Here is a 17483-nt window from a genome sequence, read left to right on the forward strand (position 1 = left end):
ACATGTGCAGACCCTCAGGAAGGTGGACGGCCACGGTTCCTAAACACACGAGAAGTAGCACTCACAGTCCGGTGAGTGACAATACCCCCCCTTTTAAAGGTGGGCACAGAACACCTGGAACCGGGTTTGTCCGGATATTTGGAATAAAACTTCTTAAGAAGAGCTGGAGCGTTGAGATCTTCAGCTTTGATCCATGAGCGCTCCTCAGGACCAAAGCCCTTCCAATGAACGAGGAAACGAAGAACTCCTCGCAAAATTTTTGCATCCAATATATGAGTAATCTCAAAGTCCTCTTCTTGATGAATTTGAACTGGCCGAGGTGCTGAAGGAGGGACCGAGAAACGGTTGATGATGAGAGGTTTGAGCAAGGACACATGGAAGGCGTTGGAAATACGAAGATTCTTAGGAAGTAGAAGTTTGAAACAAACTGGATTTATAACTTGAATGATCCTATATGGACCAATAAAACGAGGAGCGAATTTCATAGATGGGACCTTCAAACGAATATTTTTGGTAGATAACCAAACACGATCTCCGATTTTCAGTGGTGGAATAGCCCGTCTCTTTTTATCTGCAAAAGACTTATATCTGGCAGATGTCTTCTTTAAACAGGTTTTGACCTGAGACCAAATATTTTTGAAGGTTTGAAAAATAGTCTCTACAGCAGGAACTTGGGTGGGAGGGAGGGCAGGAAATTCCGGAAAAGACGGATGGTGACCGTAAACCACAAAGAATGGAGTTTTAGAAGATGACTCATGGTACATGTTGTTATGAGCGAATTCAGCCCAAGGAAGCAATTCTACCCAGTTGTCTTGATTGGCTGACGAGAACATCCTTATAAACGTCTCAAGATCTTGATTGACCCTTTCAGTTTGTCCGTTTGATTGAGGATGGTAGGAAGATGAGAGTGATAATCGTATGCCCAAGGTCTTACAAAGGGCCCGCCAGAATCTGGAAACGAATTATACTCCTCTATCTGACACAATCTCGGACGGACATCCATGAATACGAAAGATTTCTTTGATGAAATACTCAGCCAGGGTAGAAGAAGAAGGCAAACCAGTCAAGGGAACGAAATGCGCCATCTTCGAAAATCTGTCCACCACTACCCAAATAGTATTGCAGTTTTTACTAGGAGGAAGATCAGTAACAAAATCCATACTAATATGGGTCCATGGCTTGGACGGAATGGGTAGTGGTTGAAGCAAACCCGCTGGAGTTCTGCGGGGGGTCTTGAACTGGGAACACAATTCACATGCGGCTACAAACTCTTTGACATCTCTCCTCATAGAAGGCCACCAATAACTTCGAGAGAGGATTTCAAAGGTCTTGCGTTCACCAGAGTGTCCAGAAAAACGAGAAGAGTGAAACCACGAAAGGATTTTCTTCCTAAGAGCAGGAGGCACGAGGGTCTTCCCAAATGGTAGCACTTTAGTGGAAGAAGCAGCCAGAGAAACACATTTGGGGTCTAATATAGAGTGGTTGGGACCCTCTTCAACGTCTGAGGACGTTCCAAAGGCTCGAGATAGAGCATCTGCTTTCTTATTCTTTGCAGCTGGTTTGAAGGTTATGATTAACTTAAAATGAGAAAAGAAAAGAGACCATCTTGCTTGACGAGGATTCAAACATTGAGCAGACTGTAGATATGACAAATTCTTATGGTCAGTAAAAATTGTCACAGGATGACGAGCTCCCTCCAACAAATATCTCCACTCCTCTAATGCTACTTTAATAGCCAGCAACTCCTTGTCCCCGATGGTATAATTCTTCTCCGCAGGCAGAAGACCCCGAGAGTAAAAGGCACAATGATGGAGTTTTTGTTGCTCCGATCTTTGGGAGAGAATGGCTCCTAGACCAACATTAGAGGCGTCTACTTCTAGGAAGAAGGGAAGCGTCACATCAGGCTGTCGAAGAATGGGAGCAGAGGAGAATGACTCTTTAAGAAACTGAAAGGCTTGAAGAGCCTCAGATGACCATTGCTTAGTATTGGCCCCTTTACGAGTTAGGGCCACAATAGGAGATGCAATCGAAGAGAAGTCTTGAATGAAGCGTCTGTAGTAATTGGCAAAACCTAAAAAACGCTGAATTGCACGAAGAGTAGTTTGGCTGAGGCCAATATAACACAGCATTCACCTTTTCTGGATCCATCTGCAGGCCAACTCCGGAGACAATATATCCCAAAAATTGAATCTGGGACAACTCGAATGAACATTTTTCTAATTTGCAGAATAATTAATTTCTCCGGAGTCTGGAAAGAACTTCTGCCACATGTTGGTGATGAGAAGGCAGGTCCTGTGAAAAGATCAATATGTCGTCCAGATAAACGACGACACAAATATATAACAAGTCCCGAAAGATCTCATTAATGAACCCCTGGAAAACAGCGGGGGCATTACATAACCCGAAGGGCATTACTAAGTATTCATAATGCCCATCTCTGGTGTTGAAAGCTGTCTTCCATTCGTCACCGGACCTGATTCTAATTAAATTGTAGGCACCACGAAGATCCAACTTGGTAAAGATCCGAGCTCCCTTAATCCGATCAAATAGCTCAGTAATAAGTGGAATGGGATACCGATTTTTGATAGTAATTGCGTTAAGTCCACGAAAATCTATGCAGGGGCGTAATGATCCATCCTTCTTTTTTACAAAGAAGAACCCGGCTCCAGCGGGAGAAGTAGAAGATCGAATAAATCCTCGCTGGAGATTCTCTTGGATGTATTCAGATGTAGCTTGAGTTTCAGGTAACGAAAGTGGATACACACGGCCCCTAGGAGGAGTCTTGCCAGGTAGAAGATCAATCGGACAATCCCATGAACGATGAGGAGGAAGACGTTCAGACTGAGTTTTGTCAAATACATCGGCAAACAAAGCATACTGAGGAGGGAGTCCCGGTGAGGAAGGTGAAATGGAAGATTGCTGTATTTTAAGAGGAACGACTTGGGAGAGGCAACGATGATGACATTCAGCTCCCCAAGACGTAACTTGAGGAGTGCGCCAGTCAATCTGGGGAGAGTGACATTGAAGCCATGGAAGGCCTAAAACAATCGGACTTGTAGTAACAGGAAGAATTAAAAACGAAATTTCTTCTTGGTGTAGTACACCAATCTGAAGGGTTACTGGAGACGTACTCTGGGTGATGAGACCATTGATAATACGTGATCCATCAATAGCAGTCACAGTAATAGGTGTCTTCAAGGTAATCACTGGTAGGGACCATTGATTCACGAGGAATTTAGAAATAAAACTTCCCGCAGCTCCAGAATCAATCAGTGCTTGGGACTTAAAGGATTTGGTAGCAAAGGAAACTGCAACATCGAAAGCGCATACTTTTATTTTCGTAGAACATGGAAAGGACTCCAGGGACCCTAACTTCACCTCTCCAGAACTAGTTAGGGCCTGGCATTTCCCGATTTCTTAGGGCATGAATTGAGCATATGTGTGGAATCAGCACAATAGATACAAAGTCTATTCTTTACTCTTCGGTTCCTCTCCTCAGAGGTTAATTTGGAGCGTCCTATCTCCATGGGTATCACAGGAGATGAAGCTGGACGAAGTTGAGAAGTTGAGCGAAGAGGTGCTTTAGCTGAAGTTGTTTTTTTAGACTCCCTTTCACGAAATCTCATGTCTACACGATGGCAAAGAGAAATTAAATCTTCTAAAGAAGTAGGTAGTTCTTGAGTAGTCAGTGCATCTTTAATTTTATCAGAAAGCCCCTGCCAGAAGGCGGCAATTAACACTTCAGTGTTCCACTGAAGTTCAGAGGCTAATATCCTAAATTGAATGACGTACTGGCCTACTGTACGAGAACCCTGACGTAGACGGAGGATGCTGGATGCAGCGGAGATGACACGACCTGGTTCATCAAATATACTTCGGAATGTGGAAATAAATTTGGCACTATCCTGTAATAATGGATCGTTTCTTTCCCACAGAGGGGAAGCCCATGCGAGAGCTTGTCCAGAAAACAATGAAATGAGATAGGCCACTCTGGAACGATGAGTAGAGAAATTTTGAGGTTGGAGCTCAAAATGAACTGAGCATTGATTGAGAAAACCCCTACATGTTTTGGGGTCTCCATTATACTTTGACGGAGTAGGCAGGTGAAGCGTGGAAGCCATAGACACCTGGGATGGCACTGGGGAAACGGAGGAAAGCACAGGAGCATCAACAGTAGCTGTGATGTTTTGTCCAGATGTTCCTTGGGAGGCTAACGCCTGGTAACATTGCAGCAACAGCTGTTGGCAAGCATCCTGTTGCTCCATACGGGTAACCAGATGCTGCAGCATCTCTTTAGCTGTAGGTTCCGAATCTGGGTCTGTCATGGCCTGATCTTACTGTCACGGGCACTAGGAGTCTTTACCCAGGTATCACCAGATGATGGACTTACCAGAGCAGTATAGTTGGTAATATGGTACTCTGGTAGCGGGGTGATCACGAAACAGGAGACAGCAGATGGTAAGAGAATGCTCGAGGAAAGTCTATGACTAGCAGCACTGGTAATAGGTAAATAACTGTACACGAGGAACTGGATGGACAAGGGAACGTGAGGGTAGTCAGTGGTCTGCGGATAGCAAGTTGTACCACTGCTATAGTGAGGAGGAATGTCCAGGAGTAACAAGGAGGTGATGAGAGTCAGCGGTCTGCGTATAGCAAGTTGTACCGCTGTCTGGGTGAAGGAATGGAATCCAGGTGAAGGTATCCAGGGAGTCAGTGGTCTGCGTTAGCAAGTTGTACCACTGCTATGTGGAGGATACTGGGAACTGGTGACACAGGAAACAGGGAACAGTGGTCTGCCTCTAGCAAGTTGTACCACTGAAATATATATGTGAGGAGGAGCACGAGGAGATAAATGCAATGCAGAGTATACACGGGCACACTGAACTTGATCCCACGATGATATGCACAAAATGATAATAACTGAACAGCACTGCACAAATATACACAGTCACAAGAACTATCCAGGCTAAAAGGAATCACAGTCAATGATAGCAATAGTCTCAGTGGATAGGAAACTCCGGAGGAGAGCAATTCAGTCCAGCTAGATATGCAATACACCAGCACAGTCAATGAGAAGTATGCATACCGTGGTTCAGCAGAGCAGGCTGTCAGTGAGAGGTGCAGGGATACCTGAACGGCTGGAGGCCGGCAGGATGAGAAGTCCCAGGAGGGTGGAAGCGGTAACCAAGTAGGTGCAGCGCACGGTAGGTAGACCAGCAAGGATGTAAACAGTACTCAGGAAGCAGTAGTATATAGAACTGGACACCTGGAGAACACGGGAGAGTTAAGGGGGTCTAGCTGAGATGAAAGCAGCGGAGCGTTGACCCGATGCAGACAGGCGAGTTGACACAAGTGGGAACACTGTAGAAGCACGGGAACAGCGGCTCGGCTGGCGGCAGACACGATGAGTACTGGAGAGTTGCGATGAGCAGGACTCTGAAGAAACACGGAGGCAGCGGATAGGAATCAGCTGGTGCAGTCACGATGAAACACGGGAGAGTTGAGGTGAGCAGGATACTGTAGAAGCACAGAGGCAGCGGGTAGGAATCAGCTGGTGCAGTCACGATGAAACACGGGAGAGTTGAGGTGAGCAGGATACTGTAGAAGCACGGAGGCAGCGGATAGGAATCAGCTGGTGCAGTCACGATGAAACACGGGAGATTTGAAGTGAGCAGGATACTGTAGAAGCACGGAGGCAGCGGATAGGAATCAGCTGGTGCAGTCACGTTGAAACACGGGAGAGTTGAAGTGAGCAGGATACTGTAGAAGCACGGAGGCAGCAGATAGGAATCAGCTGGTGCAGTCACGATGAAACACGGGAGAGTTGAAGTGAGCAGGATACTGTAGAAGCACGGAGGCAGCGGATAGGAATCAGCTGGTGCAGTCACGATGAACACAGGAGAATTGAAGTGGTCTGGAAACCACAAACGAACAACAGGAATCAGCAGGGGCTGAATACACAAGGAAACACTCACAGTCTGGTGAGTGACAAGTTGATTGTAATGAGACAAGTATATGCAGGTATATGGGCCACTGTGGTTTCAGATGACGAGATCTGATGCTGGGTCTATGAAACGCTGGTTACGTAAATTTGTTGTTTACTTTTATACTGATTTAAAATTGTTTGCATTTATTCTGAGATGCATTAGCACAGACTTTCATATTTTAATCATCTTCTTCTTCTTCTTCTTCTTCTTCTTATTCTTTTTCTTTTTCTTCTTCTTCTTTCCATAGCAAATTATTTAAACTGTGCATGTACCAGGGATTTAGGGCTAGAATATTTCAATGTCTAATTATAGACATTAAAAAATATTATAAAACAAAAACAGCTTGCTATGAGAGAAGTTCATGCTCAGCTTTTCGTTGTAGTCTGTATCATGCACATATTGTTTCCACCTGCACGTTGGCTTAGTGGTTAGACAATCCACCTCTCAACAGTTTGGACCTGAGTTCGAATCCTCACTCTCGGCCTTATCTGTGTGGAATTTATATATACTTCCCATGTGTGTGGATTTTCTATGTGTCCCTTATGGAAGAGTATGCTTGGTTTAATTTTGCACAATCTATCCGTACAATTTTAATAAATTAAGCTTTCTTTTGCATTATTATTAGCCGTTTTATTAAATATTTTAAAAGCTATAAGCTAACTATTAGATATTATACATCATCCACTTTACATTGCAATTTATTACAACTGTGCATCCACCATGGTTGTTTTTAAAAGATTACATTGTTTAATGTTTAATAATATTAAAAAAAAAATAAAAAAAATGAAGTGTATTAAGATGTATGTTGTGGTTATTTAGTTGGGAGTGTTGAGTTTTTTAAACAAACAATGCTTTTTGAACAGTTTGGTGTTGTTATTGAGTGCTGCTGCTCTAGCTGCTTTGGACTTAAACATGACCCCAAGCTTCCTTAAGTTTAAGCAATAAGTTAAGCTAAAACTGTGCATTTCTTCTTAACTACCTGACAGATCCGGAGGTAAACGCCTACTCTGGACCTCCGCCCATTCCCCTTTCATCTTAAGTTAAGAAATTCTTAGCTTATGCAACAGATTTTCCTTCTTATCTCCCTTTTATGAGCATGCGCAGAGAAGATTTTCGTATTATCTGCAAAAAACGGCAGTTAAGATCAGTAATGAATCAGGCCCATTGAGAATATAATAATCTTAGCAGATAAAACAAATCATGATTAGTTCTATATATTTTATTTCTGTACTTGGCAAGCATGGAGTTTAGCATGTATCAGATGAATAAGCATTACAACTTTGTAAAAAGCAGAATTGTCATACTACAGATACAGTCACCTACATTATGTGGGAATTGAGGCAACCTTCAAACCGCACACAAGCAGCACAACTACTGTATGTTTATAACAATATTCTGCTTCTTATATTTCTTACAGTTTAACAGCTTACTTTGGTTTAAAAGAGATCTGCTTTGCAAAAAAAGGTGAAATTGTTCTGGTCAATGGAGCTGCTGGAGCTGTTGGGTCCTTAGTTGGCCAGATAGCGAAAATCATTGTGAGTACTGTTACCACTAACACCATTTTAAATCCAAAACCATATTATCCAAATTTGCAGCCCTTCAATTCTGGACATACAGATAAGGGGCATGGCCACATCACACACAGATTAATGCTACCAGTTCCACAAGTTATGTATTATATATATACATATATATATATATATATATATATATATATATATATATATATTGTGACATAGGCGCTGAGAAAAGGCGCTATTAAAAGCAGAATTCCCAGTATGAATTCCACAGAGACTAGTTATACTTGAAACACAAGTGTCTTTATTATAAATAGAGATTACACAGGTAAAACTAGGCGCAGTCAATGGTTGAGTAGCAAGCACAAGTCCATAGGAGTAGCAGGTACAGGAGGGCAGTATTACCATGTTAGCTGGGAAGCTGGAGAAGAGGCATAAATAGGATGACTGCAAATATGATTATTATCAGGTTTAGCTACTGAAGCAGGAGATACCGAGATCCAGGTATAACAGATGAAGTGCAAGTACAAGGAGACTAGGTTACCAGGTTTAGCCACTGGTGCAGAGCAAAGCAAGGGAGTAGACAGGAAAAAGGTCAAACCTAGGCAGGGTCTGAGTCACAAGAAACAGTGCAGGACAATGAAACAAGCAGAAGTCAGATGCAAAGGAAAAAACAGGTCCAAAACACAGAAGTTTCACAGAAACCAGCAGCAGAGACAAATGATGAACTGGCCTAGTTTGCTCTAACAGATAGTCTATTACAAGTCAGACACAGGTGATTAGGATCCAAGTTCCATGATGAGAAGTTAACCATTAGCAGGCAGGATCTGGAGAGGGAAAAGCAGCATCCACAGAGAAGAGGCTGCAGTGTAGCCTTAGGCAGGTCGTGACAATATACAATACTGTGCAAAATTTTTAGGCAGGTGTGAAAAAAATGCTGTAAAGTACGAAGTTAAGAACTCTTTCAAGAATAGAAGTGTTAATAGTTTATGTTGCATCAGTTAATAAAATGAAAAGTGAATGAACAGAAGTGAAATCTAAATGAAATCAATATTTGCCTTCAAAACAGCTTCAATTCTTTTAGGTACACTTGCACAAATTCTTTTAAGGAACTTGGCAGGGAGGTTGTTCCGAACATCTTGAAGAACTAACCACAGATCTTCTGTGGATGTAGGCTTGCTCAAATCTTTCTGTCTCTTCATAAAATTCCAGACAGACTTGATCATGTTGAGATCAGGGTTCTGTAGGGCCATATCATCACTTCTAGGACTCCTTGTTCTTCTTTACGCTGAAAATATTTCTTAATGACATTGGCTGTATGTTTAGGGTCGTTATTTCACATTTTGACTAGTCAGTCCAGAGCATCTGCTGTCATTTTTCTGCAATTTTCCAATTCCTATGTTTTCATGCATAGTTGAGTCGCTTGGCCTTGTTTCCATGTCAAAGGTATTGCATTCAGCCCTCAATTCTTCCATGAAGACCACTTCTGGCCAGACTTCTCTGAAGAAGTAGATGGTTGTACCTGGGTCCCACTGTTTTTTCCAGTTCTGAGCTGAATACACTGATGGACATCTTCCGATTTCATAGGGAAGTAAGCATGATGTGTCTTTCATCTGATGTACTACGTTTCCTTGGCTGACCACTGCATCTATGGTCCTCAACGTTGCCTGTTTCTTTGTGCTTCTTCAAAAGAGCACATCTTGAAACCCGTCTGCTTTGAAATCTTTGCTTGGGTAAGACCTTACTGGTGCAGTATAACTACCTTGTGTTTTTTTGTTGTACTCAGACTTGCCATGGTGTGAAATGAAACTGTCTTCCACAACCTCACCTTTGCAGCAGAGTTTGGCTGTTCCTCACCCAGTTTTAAGCCTCATACACAACTGTTTCTGTTTCAGTTAATGACTATGTTTCAACCTATATTTGAAAATGATGATCATTATCACCTGATTGGTATTATTGGTTAATCATACACCTGACTATAATCCTACAAAATACCTGACTTTGTGCAAGTGTACCTAGAAGAAGTGATGCTGTTTTGAAGGCAAAAGGTGGTCACACCAAATATTAATTTGATTTAGATTTCTCTTATGTTCATTCACTTTGCATTTTGTTAATTGATAAAAAATAAACCATAAACACTTCTATTTTTGAAAGCATTCTCACTTTGCAGCATTTTTTCCACACCTGCCTAAAACTTTTGCACAGTATTGTATATCTCACAGTCTTTTGTCTTGTACGTTTTAAAACCCCAGGGAGATTGTCTCTGTCACTCACCGGACTGTGAGTGCTACTTCTAAGGTAGCTAGGAACCGTGTCCATCCATTATAATGAGGTACTGCGCATGTGCAGTCCCTTCTAACCTTCAGTTCTGTTCCTTTAACTTAATTGGCTGATCAGGCAACACTCCCTATATTATGCACCTGTGGTCAATACCACGTTGCCTGATCTTGGAGTGTCATTCCTCATGAGTCTCTGAAGGTGTTCCAGTGCCTCCTCGTGTGTTCAGCTTATGCTGATTCCTGTTTGCCGTTTGTGGTTTCCAGACCACTTCTACTCCTCGTGTTCCTAGTGACTTCAGCAGCTGATTCCTATCCGCTGCCTCCGTATATCTACAGTTACAGATTACTGCAAACTCTCCTGTGTTTCATCGTGACTCCAGCAGCTGATTCCTATCCACTGCCTCCGTGTGTCTAACAGTTACCGATCTCTCCAACTCTCCTGTGTTACATCGCTACTGTTCCAGCTGATTCCTGTTAGCTACTTCAGCGTGTCTACAGAGTCCTGCTCATCTCAGCGCTCCAGTCTGCATTCTACCTGCCGTCAGCTGACCCGCTGCCTACTGCTTCTACAGTGTGTCCATTTGTGTCAACTTGCCTGTTAGCATCGAGTCTACGCTCCTCGGCTTCCAGCTCTGCTACATCGCTTCAGCTCTCCCGTGGTCTCCTGCTGTTCAATTCGATATACTACTGCTTCCTGAGTATTTTGTCATCCTTGCTGGCCTACCTACAGTGCGCTGCACCTACCTGCCGCTTCCATTCTGCAAGGACTTCTCATCTCGTCAGTTCCCTGCCGCTCAGGTATCCCTGCAGCTATCTCTAACAGCCTGCTCATCTGAACCACGGTATGCATACTTCTCATTGACTGTGCTGGTGTATTGCATATCCATCTGGACTGAGTTGTTCTCCTCTGGAGTTTCCATCCTCTGAGACTATTGCTATTATTGACTGTGTTTCCTTTTGCTGGACTATTCTAGTGACTTTGTTTATCTGTGCAGTGCTGTTCATTCATTATTATTATTGTGTGCAGTTCAACGTGGGATCAAGTTCAGTGTACCCGTGTAGACTCTGCATTGCATTTATCTCCTCGTGTCCTTCCTCACATATATATTCAGTGGTACAACTTGCTAGAGGCAGACCACTGATTCCTGTTTCCCTGTGTCACCAGTTGCATATATCCTCTCACATAAGCAGTGGTACAACTTGCTACACGCAGACCACTGACTTCCCCGTTACCTTCACCTGGATTCCATTCCTTCACTACAGACAGCGGTACAACTTGCTATACGCAGACCGCTGACTTCCACCTCCTTATTACTCCTGGACATTCCTTCTCACTATAGCAGTGGTACAACTTGCCGTGCGCAGACCACTGACTACCCTCACGTGTCCTTGTCCATCCAGATCCTCGTGTTCAGTTACCTATTGTTTACCAGTGCTGCTAGTCATAGACTTTCTGAGCATTCTCTAACCATCTGCTGTTTCCAGTTCCATGATCACCCTGCCACCAGAGTATCATATACCAACTCTACTGCTCTGATAAGACCATCAGCGGGTGATACTGGGTAAAGACTCCTAGTGCCCGTGACAGTCTCAAAGTTTGTTTCCAGCTTTAGGAAAAGCTAGTGTAAAGGTCCCTGGGGTATGAATGGAGAGAGATGGGTGGGCTCCATTCATAAGGCCCATTCCTGGTCTTCCAAATTACCTATATCAGTGCTGGTTAACCAGGAGTTGCACCTGTGTGGTGCTGGCACAGTCTCCCAATACCCGGGAAGAAGTATCTCTCAGATGGCTCCTGAGAGATACTGAAATCTGTGATCAGTAAGTTCTGTTGTTTTGTGTATGTGTGGGACTCTAGGTCACTCACTTTATAGAGTTCCTGTGTATTACTTAGACGCCAGACAGGCTTGTTTATGCTTTGTTTAGTTTCATGCTAGTGAATAAAACTAGCTGAGGTTATTTAAACTAAAGCAGTGGACTGGTGTAACATATTTGGCTGATTGTTTGTAAAGAGCAGCCATCTACCCCAGGAGATGATACCCATAACCTGATGACCTTATTGAACTGAATTTTACTAAATAGCCTTTTATACAAGTCACATTTTTGCGTTACACTCTAAAGCTAGCCTTTTGCTATTTTATATTTTTAAGCACTTAAGAATTTTATATGAATAGCAGTATCAAACATTATCCAGAATGCCTGGGGCATAAGGTTGTCATAATTAAGAGCACCCTGCCTATATACTTATATCCGAAGACTGCATTCTCTATCTCCTTTCCTTGTGTGACACCACACAAGGGTATGAGGGGATACTGAGTGATCTTTGTTGTGCAAGGAGAGATGTGGAGCAGTTGGCAACATGAAAAATTTGCAGCATTTTTTAAACAACTTCACGCTCCAGTTCTTGGTGCATTCCACCAAAGTAGTGTCCATATGGACGTAGCTTAACACTGAGCAGCAGGATTTATTATACCTACAATATTTGAATGTATTTGCTATATTATATAATGTACATGTACAGTACTATATAGTGAATATTGCTACAATAATTTCCTTTTGGTCTCTCAGGGTTGTAAGGTGGTTGGCTCTGCTGGTTCAGATGACAAGGTTGAATATCTGAAAGAAATTGGTTTTGATGAAGCCTTCAACTACAAGACAGTGGGATCCTTGGAAGAAGCCTTGAAGAAGGCATCTCCAGAGGGTTATGATTGTTTCTTTGAGAATGTAAGTTAGTGTTATTGAATTCAAGTGGAATTATAGCTATTAATCTCCTAAAACAGGAAGTATAACTGTGACTCATTAAGGGTTTGTTTGGTTGCGTGTGCCTTCACTGACAATCTCAATAACTTCATAATATGATATCATTTTTTAAAATTGGATAGTATTCGGCCAGTGATAGGTTCTAAAATTCCAAAATAGACAATAGTTTACTTTAATGTAATGTAATGTTTAATGTTCAAATAAAATAAAAAAATGGAAAATGTAACAATTTAAGCTCAAAGTGACACATAACATAACATTTTTATAATTTTAACTGCAAATGTGAAGGTCAATTTTGAATTTATGAATTACAATATTTTTTACATTGAATTTCGGAATGGTTTAAATAACTCAGATACTGGCCTGGAGGCCTATGATACCTAACATATTTATTGTTTGTTTAGCCTATTGGTGCACCGGGACATATTGTATGCCTTGTAGTGCATCACACGGTAAGCAGCATTTGTGCAAACACTGCCTTTGCCTCTGGCGCTGCCCACTCCGGTCATTTATTTTTCGTCACTGAGCACTTAGTACAGGTACCTCATCCCTACCTTTATTAACTCATTAACACATACATTATCTTTGGTGGGAAGGCCACCTTGACCCGTCAAAATAGACACAATTGCTGGTTTGGCATTATGGCAGGAGAACCCCACAATATGGGTTTCCCTGCTAAAATGCCACCAGCCCAGGCTGGCAAAGCCTAGTGCTGGGGATAGTAAAATCGGGGGGACCACATGCTTTTTTGTCCCCCGATTTTGCTAGACTGGCAGCACTAGGGTTGGTTAAACTGTTTGGGCAGGGGGCACACAGTTTGTTTTTTTTAACATGTATTGACTTATGTTGACATTTTGGCTGACGACTTTACAGGACTGTACAAATTTTAAATGTCGACATGTGTCAACCTTATGAACATGTTAACATTTCAATTTTTAGATGTAAAAAAGTGAAAAGAACCCTGATTTTTTTTTTTTTTTTGTAGGTTGGTGGATATTTTGCAGATGTGGCTTTACTTCAGATGAGAAAATATGGAAGGATCGCTGTTTGTGGAGCTATTTCTTTGTACAATGATTCAGTCCCTAGAAAAGGTAGTAGTTTGTTATTTCTAACAGTGACATATTGAAGACTGTCCCCAGACTTCTTCTCTATTCCCTTCTACTTCTATCTCAGAAATGTGTCTTTTTGAGATACTACAGTCTGACACTCTAATTACAGCAACTCTCAGTGTTGTGACTGTAACCCAAACATACTTGTGGACATGTAGGTTTAAGAGTAGATGTTCCTTAAGCAGTCTACAATATTTTTTTTTTTCCATTGTCAAATTTTTGTTAAACCAGGGTGTCCAGGGTCTCAACTGTACAGCAAGTTTTGAGTGATTGTTTATCCAGCCAATACTATGTTTAACCTCAGACAGAGGCTGGTGTTTATATAAAACTATACATATCAATACACAAGCGTTAAACTAAAACTCATTTACTAAAGTTCTAAAGCGGAAGTACAAATGATGTTTTGTGATGTCAAGCACCAACTTTTGAAGAAATGCACAGATATTTACAGGCAAGTTCATCGATTTGCAAGTCACAATGGAATGTATGCACAGAGGAGATAGCTGCACGTCTGCATGGAGGAGATAAGGGGATGGAGGGCTTATCCTTAACTTAAGTAAATTAAATAAATAAAAGGGGGGATGAGAATAAAAAAGCTGTAAAACCTCAAACCACCAGCAATAAAGACTTGTTTATTTATTTTTTAAAAATCATATCAGGTAGTTTGTGCAAGTAACATTTGTGAAGTGTTGTGTTGTGCTTCACCCAAAGGACATATCTAACAAACAATTTACCTGCCAGTGATAACCAGGCAGCGCAGCAACAAAATCTCTGCTACACTGCTTGATAAATAATAAGGTCTGCCAATTAGAAGCATGGGGGCCCAAACATTTGTGATAACAGTGTGAATAAATAGAGCAAAGCAAAAAAACGCCTACTGCTGCAATAAACATCAACATCATCATCATCATCATCATCAGTTAATAGCCATCTCCAACCTTGATCCCAAACTACTCAACTACACGCTCTGTGCAGAGATCACACATGATCATGTAAGTGACATCTCGTTATCACATGTGTACACACGTATGTATTCAGTAGGCACAGCGGGGATCTGTGAGGCGCATGTTGCATCTCTAGTTGAAGTTTTGTAGAAAAGTGTATTTCTAGGCAAACTTCAACCAATGTACTAAAACAATCAAACACACAAAGGGGTATATGTAAAAGACTGTTCTGATGCCTTTTTCAAACCATATTCTAAGAGATAAAAAGTTGGACAAATGCGTGGGGTACCCCCAATTGTACTAGAACCATCACTAAGCTGTGCCAGCCGGGGCTGGTGGCACTATAGCAGGGCTTTGTTTTACAAGATAACGAGGACAATATGGTTCCTTCACCACAGACACTCCAGTAAACCTTGTTACATTTGATTCTTTCATCTATAGATTAAAATTGTTAATCAAAGATTATTTTACTTTGTTTGCGATGTGGCAGTTAAAACATCAATAACAAAGACTTCTATTATTGCAGGCGAATATGTCCACCTCCCTTTAATTTTCCAAGAGCTACGAATGGAAGGATTTACAGTTCAGCGTTGGCTTAGCAGATACAATGAAGGTCTGGAAAAACTTATGCAATGGGTTGTTGAGGTAACTGTTCCTTGATTACATCATTTGTAAATGATTTCACTGAACCAGCATTTGGGGAGTATAGGTAGCACAATTATCTTTGGTCCAGAGCCTTCTGGGGGTGCGGAAGTCCTGCCTCCCCTGATTTACAAAAGAAATAACTTGCTGTTGTTAAAAAGTAGCATACATTCCAAATGGCAGTTTTGGGCACTAACCCTAGAAACAACCAGGCTGGAAGGGCTGCAGAAGTGAATATTTCTGTGGGGTCCATAATAGAGACTAGGGGGTAAATGTATCAAGCTGAGAGTTTTCCAGCGGATTTGAAAAACCAGTCATATTCTAGCTATCATTTATTTAGTACATTCTACAAAATGATAGCCAGAATCTGATTGGTTGCTATAAGCAATATCTCCACTTTTCAAACTCGCCAGAAAACTCTCAACTTCATACATTTACCCCTAGAAATGGGTTTACATTGTTTAGTTACCACCAGACCTGGGGCCTTCATTGTTTACCAGCCACTTGAATATGGCTCTATAGTGTATGCTAGCTAGCAACAATTAGCTTTATTATAAACTAACTAGCTGCCAGAATGCATTTGCCACCAGAATTGGGGTTTGTAATTTACATTACTCACCAGAATTGGGCTCTGCATTATATACAAATTAGGGGTCTGCAGCTCCATCTCCCATCTCTTTGTTGGAGTGTCCCAAGAATTGGTCCTCATCCCACTAGTGTTCTGTTTATATCACCTCTCTTGGTAAACTGATACAGCAGCTATTTTACTGGCTCACAGCAAAGTTGCTGGGGAGATTTTTCTCTATTTTTTCCTTGATGGATAACCCGCACCCTTTCAAGCACCTGCTGTGAACCTATAAAATGATTGAGCAACTTCCATTTCTGTCTAATATTCATATGGAGCCTGTTTAGATGTACATGACTTAGATGTAAGTCCATTTGCGCCACATAAAAACATGACGTGTAGAATTTGTCACACTGTGCATGTACACAGATTACATCCGTATTTAGAATTGTGCGTATCTTAGACTAGCAGCTCCTTACACTGGGAGAGGTAGGTCAGGGACATTCATATTAAGATACTTATCTTTGTTGGTCCCATAGGCCTGGCGAAAATTTCAGCGTTGATGATTATGATTGCCGCATCCCTGAGCTGAGAGCAGAAATCTGTGTTAAAATTACCGCACTTACAGTAATGATGCGCACCCCGCGTTGTTCTAAAGGGGAAATAAATCTCCCCCATAGTGCTTGTCTTAATATCATTCACTTATTAATTATATGATATATAAAGTACTATGTTGACATTGCAATAACTAATATTGAATTACTTGTCACTTCACAGGGGAAGCTTAAGTACCATGAGCACATCACAAGGGGCTTTGACAACTTGCCCTCTGCATTTATTGGAATGCTTAAAGGAGACAACATTGGAAAAGCCATCATAACTGCTAAAAAATGATTTAACATGCTGCGGTTTGCTATTGAGAGTTGCTGAAATAAGTTTTGCTTTGTTATGAAGTGTGAGTCTGATTTTTATATACTGTGTCTATTAACTTTAAATCTTTGTAATGTGTATATTGCATTTTAAACATGTTATGTGCTGTAATCTGGATGGCTTTTGGTCTGGAGTATCATGAACAATGATAATGAATTAATAAACTAAAGGAGATTCCAGCCAGAACAATATTTTAATAGATCAACTTCTCTGACATCCACCCAGGGGAATGTGGGCAGTCCATGATTTTAAAACATAGGCAAAGTGGCTTTCTATTAAAATATTACTCTGGCTGGATCTCTTTTAATTGAAATAAGTAAATACACTAATAAGTATTAGAAAAATTGAAATAACCACTTGGTTTATGTAAGCAAAATACATTGTTGTCCTATGTTAACCAATTGAAAATATATAGTAACTTGCATTTGAGTTGTAAAAACACCAAAAAGTAATTTAAAAGGAATACCAACTAGAAACTAGCTAAAAGACCCCTCGCTCGAAAAAAATAATTGACACTCAGTGCAGTCCCAGTAGTCACATGTTTTGTGTTCTCCTGCGTTGGGTAAAGGGCATGTTCAAGGACATGGCAATAGCGGCAGACTGAAAGGTATTACAGCCCCATATAGCATATCATCATCATCATCATCATTTATTTGTATAGTGCCACTGATTCCGCAGCGCTGTACAGCGAACTCACTCACATCAGCCCCTGCCCCATTGGGGCTTGCAGTCTAAATTCCCCAACACACACAC

General features: G+C 41.5%; 1 protein-coding gene across 1 annotated transcript in view; it reads left to right on the top strand.

Annotated features, from left to right (window-relative positions):
- LOC142153687 (prostaglandin reductase 1-like) overlaps positions 1 to 16773 on the top strand; it is a 72428-nt gene extending 55655 nt beyond the window's left edge. Inside the window, exons 6-10 of the mRNA XM_075210890.1 lie at positions 7405 to 7522; positions 12349 to 12504; positions 13526 to 13631; positions 15120 to 15238; positions 16578 to 16773. Coding sequence (XP_075066991.1) covers positions 7405 to 7522; positions 12349 to 12504; positions 13526 to 13631; positions 15120 to 15238; positions 16578 to 16694 — 616 coding nt within the window. The 3' untranslated portion in view covers positions 16695 to 16773. The remainder of the gene's footprint in view (positions 1 to 7404; positions 7523 to 12348; positions 12505 to 13525; positions 13632 to 15119; positions 15239 to 16577) is intronic.
- Positions 16774 to 17483: the final 710 nt, after the last annotated feature.

Source organism: Mixophyes fleayi, chromosome 1, assembly GCF_038048845.1.
Source record: "Mixophyes fleayi isolate aMixFle1 chromosome 1, aMixFle1.hap1, whole genome shotgun sequence".
Lineage (NCBI taxonomy): Eukaryota > Metazoa > Chordata > Amphibia > Anura > Limnodynastidae > Mixophyes > Mixophyes fleayi.